Below are 15,824 nucleotides of genomic sequence, written 5' to 3'. Positions count from 1 at the left end.
AATCACCATGCATTTTCCATAGACTTCTCTAAGAAGCACAACAGCAAAAACTGCTCAACCGAATTACACAAAATTTGGCATGAAGCTAGATCTTGGTTCACTGCTTGTGCTTTTTTCTACGTGGTGTAAATCCATTTACTAGTTTCTGAGAAATTAAGGCTTAAACATTATTGTATATCTGGGCAGTTGGGTCCGTGAGATGCTCAAGTTAAGGAAGTAGGGGGCGGGGCTACACAAAAAGACACCTCCCATATCATGAATTGGTCAAGAGTTACTTGGGCTGCATTACCATTCCATACCTGCTCTTGCTAAAGAGCATTCCATATTATTGAGAAAGTTATTTAAAGATCATCACATATCTGTACCTGCACTAGAACATATACTGAATACATTTCATCCAAACCATGACGAATTAGAAGTGATTGAAAAACAAATATTATAAGCAAGCAAGGGATGTTCTTTCCTGTGAACATATAGTACATCCACAAAAGACTTATTTAATTACACAATAGCTGTGGTCGATTCACATTAATATTCAATACAATGAGACAAATGGCTTAGCAATCAAACACATAAATTACATTTCACATAGGCAATATATATCCATGTAACAGCAAAAAAGTGTCCAACATAAAATGTATAAACGGAGGGGATACAAAAGTGTCCTCCTTTTGTGTTGTCATGTGTACAACGAGGGATTTTATGGGCTTGGGGTACAATGTTCTACAGTTGGTTGTGTATGTGGCTTCAATTCTCCTTATTAATGTCCTCTGGCTTTTGTTAACCTTTGTGGGGGGGGGGGTGCTCTCAAATGCACTTTATTGTGCAGACGTGTTTCAACCTTCTCTAGACCTGATAATTAGTTGCAAAGGTCTTCATCAGGGCTTACAAACTTTATTAGTGAACACATTTGATGTGGTGTGATGTGATGTGCCGACGAGTATGACATATCGCACTCATCAGCCAATTGTATCACAATTCTGATAGAGACAAGTGTTTTAGACCTCATTCCTACTTATCCGGTCTTAACTGGACCAGATTCATATTAAACTGGGTATATTGGCGTCCGGGTCTATTTGAGACTGTGATTTTTCCACATAATTTTAAAGCAAACCTGACCAAAAACAATAAATGTATGTCTAGAGACTCTGAATGCAGTATGACAAAAGTACTGTTTGAAACAGAGCAATCTGCTTATTCTACTTGACAAAAGTTCAAGAAAGAGGAGAGCTTTTGTTCAAATTAAAGCCATGGCCCAGTGAAAATGTCGAAATAAAAAAAAAGCAAAGATGACAAAAGAAACCTATTGTTTATAGAATTTTTCTACATGGGATTTGGTCAGATTTCATATCTTACTCAAGAAACATGAATTGAGAATAAATGGATAACCAATTCATTCACCAGGACACTAGTACATTTAAGAAGTGGAGAGTCTATGGCCACCTTTTTATTAGCAAAACGTGTCAACATTTTCTATATCATCAGGTCTATCATATATATATATTTTATGCTGTCAACCCCCCCCAATAAATTGCAATTTAAGCTGGTAGTCTGTGTAGGTCAGTAAGTACTGCAGACAGGACAAGCAAGACAATAGACAGGCCATCCTTGGATCTCAGTTCTTCTCTATCCTTTGCAATACGCATATTGATTTTCACTGTGGACTGCCCCCCTCTCCAACTTCACACCAGGACCTTTATCCTTGGGAAACCATTACCAAAAAATATCTACTGTCTGCAACTAAATAGAAGGAGGGCTTAAAATAATGTTTTCCTTTGTATGATGAAAGTGGAGAAAATCATGTTTTGAAATAAAGAAAAATCATACTACACCAGTAAACAGATTACAGTAAAGCCATAAGAGCCACAAATGATAGCGCTATCTCACATGCCTAACTGATGCTGACTACACTTCTAAGGACACCCACAAGATCCTAGCAGAATTCCATAATCCAGAGTGCCAAAAGAGAGACAGGCCATAATCGCAAGCCTTCTGTAACAAATTCTCCATAGAACTGATTTCAAACATTAAAAAGACAAAACATTGTTATAACAAAGCCAAAACTCCCCTTCCACCACATTATACTGTTAACAGCCCCACAACAGGGGAAGTGCACCCTATGTGCAAATGAACCCTGGGGTGCAAAATTATGTTCCGTTTAGCATAATTCTAAAACGCGTGTTTCTTATAATACATGTTTTTATAATGTTCTTTTACAAAGAGGGTAGAACTGAAGGACCTATAAAAAAGGGGCATAAACAGCACATTTACCCCCCCAGGCCTGCTCAATAATAGAAAATTGATGGTTTAATTTCATGCCTTACCACTTTCAAACTCCATCAGCCACCACTGCTGCTCAGAACCATAAACAAACAAAAAAATCTAAAAATGGGCAACCCTGTGAGGAAACCGGTTTAGTGGACTGTGAGCATAAAAACACCATAAAGGGACCTGCACAGCAGATCAAAGATGCCAGATTACAAAAAACCATAACTTGTGACCCTATCTCACCCACTTCCTCATCCTTTACACTATAAAGCGCTGCGTCCAAAAACTCGATATCCAACCCAGTGGTTCGCATTCATGAAACGGAAACACTTTCCACATAAAATCAAAACAAAGACAACACCCCTCCAATCACACACACTACATAGCATGCTACCCATATAGGCAAGTGCTTAAGCACCCAACAAAGGGGTAGTTAGTGCTACTTAAAGGATACAGTACAATACAATCTGACTAGCATGGAATAAACCAATCAGTTGATGTGAAGCAAACTGAAAATATGCTCTGTTAAATTGCCATATTTAATCTGCAGTTTCCCCCATTTAGGTACAGAGATGCCGGGCACTCAGATCTTGTAAAATCTCTCCCTTGGCCCGCCTGAATGTGCCATCCTGTGGCCCAGCCTCTTGTAGAGTTGGTGGTGTTGATTGGGGCTGATAGCAACCAATTCTGCCATCCCCATACCTTCTGCCACAGTTTACTGACTGTGGAGGCCGCCCCGACCTCTGTGGCCTGCAGCTGGCCCATCAGCTGGGGCACATCCGCCCCACACAACTTAGAGGCCCTCGCACCATCTGCTCACACTAGCACACAAAACAGGGACCCAATGGATCATACCTGGTGATTACAACTGCACACTTGATAACTCCTTACACCGCTCCCGCCCCCCCATTGCCACACACTCCTCTCCACACGCAAGCAGCATTCCTCCGGGAGTGGATCCACCAATGGGCATTGATCGACGCATGGCAGTCGAGTCATACAGGCGAGCACTTCTACTGTCAGTGTATGACCTCTATGTGCATCTTGATCAGATCTTCCTGTCGGCCACTCTCCTAGATGCTGTATGCCGGGCAGATTATCAGGCGCATACTTTCTGTCCACTATGCACCGACAGTGGACCTCTCCTGGGGTGCTCCTCCAGCCCATACATGGTGCCTGCCCAAGAAGACTCTGGAGGACCCCTCCTTTCAGGCCTCACATGCTCAAAACATCACTCAATATTTTTTCTACCAATAGCGGTTCGGTGTCCTCGCTCGCTATTGAGTGGACACCTTTAAGGTGGTCACACCCAGGCAATGCATCCAAGAAACTTCTGGGGTCTGCAAAACACTAGACCAGGAAATAACTTAGGCTGAACGCCTGATTTCAGACCTGGATAAGACAGTGGTTCTTGTCATTTTCAGACGGGCGCCACTTTCGGATGCCAAGACTCAATAGGCCATAGTTGTTGACCAGCGGCGTTGCTTTAAATTTAAGGCATATAAGGCTAAAACGCACTGGAAAGGGAGCTATATCTATTAAGCTCTTGAATTGGCTGGCCTGCCAGGATTCCAGTTCCCGGTTTATTCTAGTGATCACCCTGCCCACAGGGTCTGCCCCTCTCATCCGGCAGACCATCCTGGAAGCCTACTATTCCACAGTCTACGCTGCAACCCCTCATACTCTGGGGACGAGATTAGCCCCTTTCTCTCAGAGTGCTCCCTCCCGGAAGTCACTCCAATCTGTCGTAAGGAATTCGATGGGCCCTTAACCATCCAAGAGATAAAACAAGCTATTTGCACGCCAGGAATAAAACACCCAGCCTCGTGCCAATCTTCAAAAAGGGCCAGAGGACAGATCCGGCCTGTTACAGGCCCATCTCTCTTATTGATTCAAGTGTCAAAATTTTGGGGAGAGTCCTGTTAGGCAGATTGTCCACGATTTTAGATAGTAAGGGTATTTTATCTAATGCACAATATGGCTTTAGAGCCAAAAGAGGAACTTTAGATCAATGCCTAAACCTAGAGCTTATTATAAACAAATATGTGGTCGCTAGGGGTGGCTCACTGTACATGGCCTTTATGGACCTCTCCTCAGCTTTTGACCTAGTTAACAGGTCGAAGCTGTGGGGGATCCTGTTGGCCATGGGCCTTGACCCACCCTTAGTTGTTTACTTAGCTGAGCTACATAAGGATCTTATGACTTCTGTAAGAGTCACTAGGGAAGGAAGATGCACCTGTCTCTTTAAGTCTGAGAGGGGGGTTAGACAAGGGTGTATACTCGCCCCCCTATTATTTACTCTATATATCAACGACCTCGAGACAGTAATGCAAACATCACACAGTGATATTCCGCGTGCAGGGGAGACAAAGATACCTGTCCTCCTGTACGCGGATGACGCTGTTCTTCTTGCACGCTCTGGAGTTGCATTGAATAAACTCCTTTTATCCTTTGGAGCTTTTATGGCATCTTTGGATATGAAAATTAATACAGATAAATCACACGTAATGATCTCTGGACACGCAGGCAGAAAAAAAAAGATGCTAACATTTTATTGCGCAGGGAAGGAGGTAAAGAGAGTTCCTTCTTTCCCATATTTAGGTGTGACTTTTGATGAAAAGGGCTCCTGGGGCCCTCAGCTTCTGGTTAAAAGCAACGCTGTCGCTAGAGCAACCGCAGGGCTGTTGGGTTTTGCCAAAAAACTGGGCGCACGTCCTATGGAAAGCATAATTAAAGTTTATAAAGCAAAATGCATGGCAGTCGCCCAGTATGGCTCCATTATTTGGGGATATATTAACCCCACTAAAATACAGAATGTAGAAAACAAATTCTTAAGATCTCTTCTTTCTGTTCCCCAATCAACCCCGACGTTTGCATTACATTCAGAGGCAGGTTTGGGTTATATAGCTGATACTCTGAAATTAGCTCCAGTGATTGGCTGGTTAAAAATCTGGCTTAACCAGGAGCTTACATTAAATCACACCATTTTAAAAGACTGTTTAGCCCTGGACGGAGCTCTTAAAATCCCATGGGTAAGATATGTGAGAACTCAGCTGTCCTTAGCAGGCCGACCGGAGCTCTTTTCATCTCCGGATGAAATAACTTACGAAGACTTAAAATCAGTTAAAAATACCCTGTTAAATCTATACGCTTTGGAAAGGGAAGCACAAGAGTTAAAAAAAACCATGGTAAGGAAACACTTTTTGCTCAATTCTGTTCCCGGAATGGAACCATACCTTGTGTGGGTAACAAACCCTTACCATCGTTTTCTCTTAACGAGATTTCGTTTCGATTTAATCCACTTTATCTTGGGTAACTTTGGAACTTGGGCAAGACCTGATGACGCTGAACCCTGTGATTGCGATTGTTTCTCGGTTCAGGATACGATGCACTTTATTATGTTCTGCGGCCATTACATTGAGATTAGAAAAAGGTACTTGCTCCCTATTTTACGTTCTCAGGGCTTTATTCAGGTAAAACCAGCTCTGCTTTTCTTGCAACTTCTTCCTAATATAAAAGTAGCCTTTGCTGTCGCTAGTTTTCTAGTGGCAGGAGTACGTTTGAATAAGTCCAAATTTAGGCACAGGCACTTTATCTGTGAAAAATGAACTTCCTCTTTTTTATAACATACCCTTCTTTTTACCCTTTTTAAAATATTTATGCATGTTTTAAATGTACAAATTTAATTGTTTCTTTTTTTTGATAATTGTACGAAAATTTAATGATCTGATGAATTGTTGTTATGTATTTTTTTGCTCGTTCTTTTATGATTTTCAATAATCGAATAAAGATAATTGACTGACTGACTGACTGACACCCAGCCTCGACGGTCTTTCAGTTGAATATTACAGTACTTTTTGCTCCCTTCATGCCCCTCGCCTGGCCGAGGTCTAAGAAGATGCCTTATGTACTGAAAGTCTGCCTCCTTCTCTGTGTGAATCCGTCCTGACATTGCTCCCAAAGCCTCACCATGACCCGACCGTTCTTGCGTCCTATAGTCCCATTCCTATATTGAGCATGGATTATAGAATTCTGGGAAAGATACTTGTTGAGCGCTTTGACCAACTCCTGCCAAACCTACTTGACCCTGACCAAAATTACTTCGTCCCAGGATGGAGCACCTCTCATAATCTGTGACACCTTTTCCACTTAATGGACCAGGCCCCCTGCCGATTCCCTATGATGCTTGCCGTATTCTTGATTTAGAGAATGCATTTAACGGGATGGGACTTCCTCTTCCAAGTACTGTCCACATTTGGATTGCGTGAGCGCCTTTCGTCATACACTCGATAACTATACACTTCTCCACGATCTAGAGTTCGGTTGGGCCGCTTGGTCTTCCCAGCATTTTCAGTAGAGAGGGGTACCAGACAGGGCTGTCCCCTCTCTCCATTGCTGTTTGCACTTGCAGTGGAGCTTTTGGCCTCCCGACTCCGTTTGGAGGGAAGGGTGTTGGGCATTCCTCTCAGCAGCATGACTCACAGAGTTTCTCTTTACACAGACGATCTACTACTCTACATCAGAGACGTTCACACAGATCTCTCCTCTATTCATACCCCATTGAGTTCCTTTGTGCATATTTCCAAATTTGAGGTGAGATTGGCAAAATCCTGTGCATGTCCCTTGGGAGAGTCCCTGGCCCCCGACGAGGTTTGGATGGGAGGATACCAACTGGAGTGGAAAATAGATGCAGTTCGATATCTAGGGGTCTGCTTGTGCCGCTCTCCCATGGATCTTTTTTAAGGTAACCTGCAGTGGTTACCTTTAAAAAGATTCATAGCCATAAAGTTCCAGGTTCAATTGCCGGGTTTGGTGGCTTAGTGGACTAATCCGTCCACTATAGGGGCCTGTGTTCGACCTCATGGTCACAGGTTCAAATCCTGGCGGGTCCACTCAGCCTTTCATCCTTCGGAGGTCAACAAAATGAGTACCATTGAGTTTACTAACAATAAACATCTGTTATTCAGCGCCAAGATACCTTTCTGGGTGAATGTGCTTTACAAATACACATTTATTCTGGAAATCCCTGCCACTAGCCTTAAGGGGCAATATCGCCCAATCTAAAATGATCATGCTCCTCCACCTTCTTCATCACTTTGCCAATCTTCCAGATTCCCCCACCCGCAGATGTTTTCACCATTTGGAGGCTCAACTGCAGGAGCTTATCTGGAATAACAAGCGCCACCATATAGCCTTACAGAAATTGCAGCTCCCCGTTGAGAGGGGTGGTCTAGGCATACCTTTCCTTTGAGGCTTACTATCTAGCAGCCTCAAAGTGAGTCTCGGTGGCTGGTGCAGCACAACCTGTTAGAAACTCACGCAGACACAGACTCCCTCCCCCTCCCAGATCTCCAGAGCTTCTTACTGCCTAAGGCAGCCCACCTTGAGCAGCACTTACCATGCCTGACGAGCACAGCACACAAATCTGTTTGACAGATGCTGGCCCTTACAAGCCATGTAGTCCCATACCCCCTGGCCTTCCCCCTGCGAGGTTTCCCATTTTTTCTGGCTCTGGCCCCTTTTTCAGGGATTTTACCCCCTAGCATGATCGTTCTCCCACAAGGATGGGCAACTTGTTCGTAGATGGCTAGCTTGTTCCCATCGGCTGCCTAATCAATGACTTCACTCTTCTCAGAGGGCAGTTTTTACAGTACCACCAGATACAGCAGAACCTTCATTGCCAATGGTCCATAGTAGACACTGAACCTCCCATACATACAGCTGTTCAAACTTTATTCACTATGGGGACGGGACGCCGACTTATCACATGGCTCTACAGAGCTATAAGGCTATGAGCCCTGCTCACCTTCCTCCGAGACAAATGGGATAGGGATATAGGCCGGGCATGCCACGATTCTGAATGTGACTGAGACCTCAAATTCCTGGAAAAAGTCTCCCGTAACGCCCAGTTTCAGAGCATAGAGTTTCCTGTACTGTATAGAGCACCACACCACACCAGGAAAACTGTTATTTTCCCATGGCCCACCTAGGCTGCACCCGCTGATGGGGATTATTGGCAGATCTTCAGCACATGCTCTGGTCTGTTCAGCCCTCTCTCAGTACTGGCAAGATATCCACAACACACTCCACGAGGTGACAGAACTCCCAGATATAGACACTTTGGAAGCCTGCACAATGGGATCGAGAAAACACAGAAAGTGTGTGGTAGTGGGGGTGTGCTTTGCGGGTCTAGCTTTACTCCTTAATAAGCGCTCAATTGGCCTTAATTGACATTCTTCTCAGCCTCCAGGATTGGTGCCAGGCATGGGGCTGTGCAGCGGTGGGGACAGGCCAAGAGCGAGGCATTACGGCTTGAGGAGGTTTGGTGCATCCATAGGCAGCCCATCTTCCAGGCGTGGGCTGCCCTTCTCGAGCATTTATCGTCACCCTTACAAGGGATGATACACTACCTCAATGAACCATGCATTGTGCTCCCCCAGTGCTGAACCTTCCCTGACTGAGCCCCAGTGGCATGCCAAACCCTCCTCCTTTTCCTCCAATTGTGTCTCTGACGATGTGGCCTGGTCCTATAGGTCTCTCGTGCCCTGACTTTGTCCTCATCCTACCTCCAACAACGCACTGGTTCTGGACTCCTTCCCATTCCCTACTTGCCTTCTCTACCTCGTTTTTGACGTAAGGTTTGCTTTGTAGATATTCTCTGCTGATACATTGTACATCTTGCTCAGTCAAGTGCAGGGAAAGTCAATAAAAATACTTGTTAAAAAAAATGTCCTAGGTGTTGGGAGTATATGCGCATATTCTGATCTTTTGGTAGTGGGCAAAGTCCTTTTCTCACCCAGTGGGACAAGGCTCCCAACTTCTTGTGTTTTCTGTTCCAAGGTTGGGGATTCCTTTCCAAAGAAATCCTCTGGACATATTTCATTCACTTCACCAACAACTCTCACATTCCCTAGCTAAATTGGCACTGAACAACTTCAGCTCATTATTTCCAAAAGTTGGATGTGGTGTAGCAATAAGAACACATTTTTTTTAAATAAGTAAACTAGTTAATTTGCAAATTAAATAAAATACTTACCCTTTCTACAAGTAAGCAGGGCTCCTATTAATCCAGATGCAATATCCTTTGGCGCATCGATGTGGGAGTGGTAGATCCATGTCAGGCAGCTGGGGTCTTCAGCGGTGGGAGCGTACTGTTCCTTCACTATCCATACATAGGTGTGATTACCTCCAGGAGGAACAAAATCATCCTTTTTGTTGCTCCCACTGGTTTTATCTGGGTAGAGGGCTCCTGAAATGTGAAACATATGTAAGGGTGGGAGATAGACCTTATAACAATCACAACTAATGCAGTCACCCAACCAGAGGGTTGGGGAGTCGGACTTATATGTAGATAGAATAGAATATATACAAAAAAAACTAAAATAATGAAAAATAATAATTTCAGCAATAGTTACTGAGTCACACAAATGGTACTGCGACAGTCTCTTGGAATGCGGCTGAGTGTAAGATGTATACGGCAAGAGAATTATCATTCTGGCAAATCTATCAAATGCAAAATGTGACACTGAGTGCCATTGTTCTTCCCGCCTCTTAAAGAAACAGAAGCCACATGATAGAGGCGGGATTTTCAAACCAGGGGTTACACATTTTTTCTCAATCATGGGCCTGCAAGTCTCTTTCTTGCTGCTCTCAAACATTTGGGTTATGCTTCTCTTAGACCATGTGAGACTGGAACTAGAGAACTATTTAAACATATGGATTGTGAATTCCTCTGTCACTGTTTGTTGGCGCCCCCCCCCTTCATGGTGGAGGTGGTGACCCCCTCCTTCACAAAATCCCTCACCACCACCTTTTAACTGTGCCCCTCAAGTCTCCATGACCACTCTCTTTCAGATGCATTTAGTTAGTTATATAGCGGCCCTTATACCAGTGCAGAGTGTCAGAGCACTTTGCATCACACACACATTACACAGAGACAATCAATCATACATCTGTAAATCAGTGTATAGGAAATGTTACATAAGATAGAGGACTACAGGGTGTAGGAGTCACATGTCATCTATACTGGTAGGCAGTATAGTTTAAAGAGTGCTTGGTCTGTAGAAACACAAACTCAGAATTGAAAATGGAACAGCATAGTTGAGGGTTCTCTTCAATAATAAGAATCGATTTCTACCCAAATTAACACTTTTAGCAACATTAATCTGTGCTCTAATCTATACGTTGTAGTGTACATGCAGTTCTTTGATGACAGTTGATAATTCACTGTTCTATATTACGATTTTAACTTATAAACTGCAAATAACAAAAGGATCTCTCGGACAAAAGCAGTAGCCCACTGACCTATTTGCATTATATTCACTTTGTGATCTGCATGGTACACGTGCTTTGCAGCAGGCATATTAAAACTCCGATCTTTCTCCAGGAAGAACATTAATCACCAGAGTTATCTTGACATTTGTATTGTTGCCTGGAAATTGCTGGAGGCAAGGATCCTGGCAGCAGGTGCTTTTAATTCCAAAATAAGCCTGCAAACACAGCGCCCCCTGAAGGCAGCACCCAGTACAATGGCACCAGTCGCACCGCCCCAGTGCCGGCCTAGAACAGACGCGTGCTATCAATTGCAATGTTTTGCTAATGGAAATATCTTCAATTCTGTAACTTTCTAGTTTTCGCATAGTAGCACTAGTAGCACATTATGGAATCGGAATTAAAGTAGAGGGAATCAAGCAACAATGCTCACAATGCCTACTATTACCCTTCTTCCCGCACACACCGGTGTAAGATTGGTGCACGGATTCTCTTGTAGGTAGCTTCAATGGCCCACCTATGTGGTTGTCTCAAAGCACAGGAGCGTGTTTTGGATCAGGGAGTGGAGTGTAATCAGAACCCATGTCAGTGAAGCATAAACTTTATCAATTTTAAGAATGATGTTAATTAAAAAACCCCACTATAAATAAATAAAAACAAGTGTTTGTTGCCCAATTACAGCTGAATAACTGGAAAACACATACTATCAATAAAATTCAAAACTGTTTCCATGCATTCAATTGGTTAAGAATTCATGAATTTCCTAAACAAAACCGTTTAAAAACAGAAGTACTGATGAAATCAGTAAATCCACCCATTCGCCCCGGCAAGCTTCTGGTTTGCACCAGCCTCAGACACTGAGGTTCCTAAGCTCAGGCGGAGTTTTATTGCTTAGGTCGCTCTAATACAAAAACATCATCTCCGAAGTGTGCAATATTATAAAGGATAGTTGGGATATAAAAGTTTTCTGCAAAGTTTGCATGCCCTGAGTGCACAACGGTATTGTTGTCTGGATCCCCAATGCTTATTTTTGTAGTCATAGGCAAACACTGATCACGCGTGTGTGCCATGACATAGGCACTTCTCATGGATTCCAATCTTGTTGGACCAGGAGGGCCCCCACAGCACTACCCTCATGGCATTGTATTGCTGTAAATGTACTTATATAGAGCTTACTAACCCTGAAGAGGCGTCAAAGTGATTTTCAGCGAGTAGCACGCTACTTTGGAACCCAAAAGGATTAGTAGTAGATTAGTATAGGGAAATTTTAATGGTGGACATGTGACTCTGTTACTTGGATTGAAAAGGATAATGGGGGGAAAGGGGCAATAGAGGAGGGAAGAGTCTAGAAAGTGTTAATTGGGAGATCATAGTAGTAAGATGAGGTTTGGGTGAGTAAAATGAGAGATGGAGGGAAGAATCTCTGGAAATAGATTAGGGAGATCACAGTAGTAAAATTGGTTTTGAGATGAGTCAAAGGAGGGATAGGTGAAGGAAGAATTTAGAGGGTTGTTTGGGAGATCATAGTATTAAAATAAGGTTTGGGGTGATCCAAGGAGGGATAGAGGTGGGAAGAGTCCTGGAGATCATAGTAGAAGATTGAGGTTTGGGATGAGTCAGAGAGTGGAAGTAGACAATATATTGAAAGAGTTATAGGGTGAAATATAGGGTAGTGCATCGGACTATAGGAGTGAAGTAAGAGATACATAAGTACATATTTATATCAAGAAATAAACATATCTAGATACATACATATAATACAATTTAATGTTTATATACACAGGGATATTCTGTACATTTGTGTTTGAGTATGGTGGTTATATAGGAAAGAGCCAACTCTTGAGTAGTCTTCTGAAAATAAGATAGTTATTTGTGGACCTTATGTTTGGGGGAATTAATTCTATAGTATGCCTGCTTGAATAGAGAAAGATGTGCCAGTTATGTTATTTCTCTTGTATGGTGGGATTTTAAGGCGAGGTGCCAATCTGGAGTGGAGGTTCCTTTGTTGACTGTATTTGATCATTTTATTCTTGTTGAATTAGAGTAAGTTATCTGATTTATTTGATCACTGCAGGGGCTGACTGTTGTGTCACTAACACCTGATCTTACCAGTGTGCTTAAAGCTTGACCTTAATGGTCATGTAGGCCTTCCTGCAGTGAGCGGATCAAGTAAACAAAACTTTAAAAAGTGCACAAGACCATCATGATGAACAGATTCTTGAATATCTTCAATGTTAACGATCTAGTCTGCAATGATCCTGATGAAGAACTAGACCAGGTCCCAGCATTTGGTAAGTCATTGTGCTTTCTGGTCTGTAACTGCCTGAATGGTGGAAGGTTACTAACTTCACCAAGAGTTAAGCAGTACAAAGGCATCATACCATGTAGTGATCAGTAGGAGTGAACAGGACTTGCCAACCCATGCCACCGGAATGAGGCCTGCAGGCTCACTCACATTTTCAAAGTGTTGCTGGTGTGTGCTTAACTCGCCCTTTGGCCTACATCATTTAGATGTGAAGTGCTGTGCAGAAGTGGGGACTTTGCACTAGTTGTATGTGTGCCTAGGAATGGGACAATGCAGGGATAGAGACATCCTGTGTACTGCGTGCATACTGAGTGCATGTACTAGTATGTATAACTGAAAGGAGTGTAGACATGAAAGATGTAGTGCTATGCAGTGCGTGCACGGTGAGTGCATGTACTGGGTGTATGTCTACCTATGAAGAGTACAGTACATGAAGGCAGTAGTGTTGTGCAGAGAGCACGTGATGAATGTGTGGCTTGGCAGTAGGTGTGCATGCAAGTGGCACAATACACAAAGGCTACAGTACTGAGCAGTGTGTGCAGAGTGAATGTGTGTGCTGAGAGTATGTGTGCCTGTGGTGGAACAATACATGGAGGCAACAGTGGTCAATAGTGTGTGTGCTGTGTACATACACTGAGTGCAAGTGTGCCTGTAATGGTACATTACATTGAGCAACCTTGGTTCCATTTTCTGAGGTCCCTGCCTTCCTCGTGAAGACACTAGGAGGTAGAGAAATGCCCCCAGAAAGATTTGTGAATTGCTACATTCTTATGAGCTAGGTGGGACACACTGGAGCTGTGGAGAGTGAAGCTCCCCCTGTACACTTCAAAAGGGGCTCTTTGATTCAGTGAGACATCACAAGGAATGGGCCTAGATGCATCTCAGGAAGGAGATGGGGATGATGAGAGAATGATAAAGAGTGGGGCTGGGAGCCCAAGATTAATCTTTTGATACACATATCACTATGGCTGGCATCCAGGTGTGAACTCTAGTCACGTCCATGGCCTGTGTGGTGGGACTATCAGCTTCGGAGTCTCTCCTGCTGTAACGGACAGCTTTTTAAGAGGAAGAGGCAGTGGAGAAGTATGTACTTTGAAAAATGAAGAGTCTCAACATAAAACCTTAAAGACCCAGACCGTAAATCACATTTGGTGTATGGAAATGGACTCTAAGAAGGAGAGGCTGAGACCCCAAAAACTGTCATTTGCCAGGCAGCCAGACAGGCTGTGTGAGGAGGGGAAGCTCTGCAAGACATCTGCCTGTAACCATGACCACGGGCCAAGGCCTGCTAGTCTCCCTGCTGGGTGAGGTGACATCATCCAGGGAAACCCAGACCACCTGCTCTGGAGGCTGGAGAACCAACCATTGTGCCTTGCAAGTAATAGGAGAGTGTTGAAGGGAGTGAGGACTAGTGGGGAGCCGTGTCGAGTGGATGCCTGGTGCAAAGTGTGAGGAGATGGCTGCTGTTGCACTGATTGGGTTGTTGCCCATGTGCAGTACTAAGTTGGTAACCCCCGTATGCCAGGAGAGGGCCACCCTGAATATAGTCATGTAAAAAGATTGCCATGTGGTGAGGGCTGAAGCCTGAGTGACACCGTAGCCGTGATCCTGTATGCTTGGAGGTGCCACCTTGGAAAAGACTGCCATGCCGTAAGGGACGGCGCCTTGCATGGCAGTTATGTGGCAACCACATATGCTAGTGTCTGTTGCTGGACCCTTGATAGTCTTCCTTTTGCCCTCACAGTTATTGCGCAGTGCCCCTTACTTTCCCCGGATGTTGGCCTTCAAAAGAAGGTAAACTGCATGTCTGTGCTGCTAACAACAGAAGGTTAGCCCTTCCTTCACTTAATTTCCTTGTATGCACTAGTGTTCGTTTTTAGGCAGGTGTCTGACTCCGAATCCCATTGGAACTGGCACCATTTGGAAGACTTCTGAGCCTCACTTTTAACCTTATTTCTTTTAGTGGTTTTTAGTATTTCTCCCTCTTATTTTAATTTTGCTTTACTTACCAGTATCTGTGCAGGCTAAAGGAGCTTGCACCTGTACAGAAGGGGTTGCTGGATGCATGTTAGTCTTTCTTTTGCCCTCACAGTTATCGTACGCTGTGGAGCGCTTTGGACACGCCCCCCTCATCCTTCTGAAGCCCTTTGGGCTTCAGAAGAAGCCAAACTGCTCGGCCGCGTACAGGGCACGCCACTGGCACCACCTAAGGCAAGTCCGTCTGTGCCTGTCTGCACTCAGACTGCAATCACTGCCAGCCACCATGACGGTTTGCTACTAGAATCCAGTCTGATACCTCAGTATACCAGGGAAGAGCTATTGAAAATGTGCCCTCAAGATGAAATAGAATTTTTTGAGTTCCTTCAAACCCACACTGTAGACCTCGCTTTTGCCTCTGAAACTTGGGCCGATTATAGTTCTGGCCGTGACTTAGCATCAGCTATCCCAGAGGGGTACTCAGTTTTTAGATTGGACTGTGTTGGAAAGAAAGGGGGTGGTCTGGCCATTGTGTATCGAAACCATCTGATTGGTAGTTTCTCTGCAGCCCCTCTCTCCACTGTTTGTGAGGCTTTAGTTTTTAAGTTTGTTTTTAATAAGAACACTTCCTTTAATGGTCTGCTAATTTACCGACCGCCTCGTCCTAGATCAGCGTTCCTACGAATTTTCGGCCAATTACTAGAAGGTAAGGCTCAGACTGCCAACTTTACTGTTCTCTGCGATTTTAATTTTCATTTGAAGAACAAGGAAGATAGAAACACAGAGAATCTGTTAGATTTAAGGAACAGTCTTGACATGAATCAGCTGCTGGTCACACACTTGATGGTATAACACTTCATTACCTTTTTCAGAGGCACTACTGCTAACCTGGTCTGATCACGCTGCGGTCATGTTCAATTTAAAGTTTGTGGCTAAGGCAAGTAAAAACTTTCCCACCACTTTTTCGAGAACCAACCACCCCTGGCATACTATCGACTCTAAA

At 43.9% G+C, this 15,824-nt stretch overlaps 1 protein-coding gene across 1 annotated transcript in view; it reads right to left on the bottom strand.

The window, feature by feature from the left end:
- The window catches only part of HEPHL1 (hephaestin like 1), a 384,637-nt gene that overhangs the window by 274,406 nt on the left and 94,407 nt on the right, over positions 1-15,824 (bottom strand). The window contains exon 3 of the mRNA XM_085621400.1: positions 9,305-9,517. Within this exon, the coding sequence (XP_085477526.1) occupies positions 9,305-9,517 (213 nt within the window). The remainder of the gene's footprint in view (positions 1-9,304; positions 9,518-15,824) is intronic.

Source organism: Triturus cristatus, chromosome 8 (genome assembly GCF_964204655.1).
Source record: "Triturus cristatus chromosome 8, aTriCri1.1, whole genome shotgun sequence".
Lineage (NCBI taxonomy): Eukaryota > Metazoa > Chordata > Amphibia > Caudata > Salamandridae > Triturus > Triturus cristatus.
The sequence above is the reverse complement of the archived record's forward strand: the minus strand, read 5'-3'. Positions and strand labels throughout refer to the sequence as shown.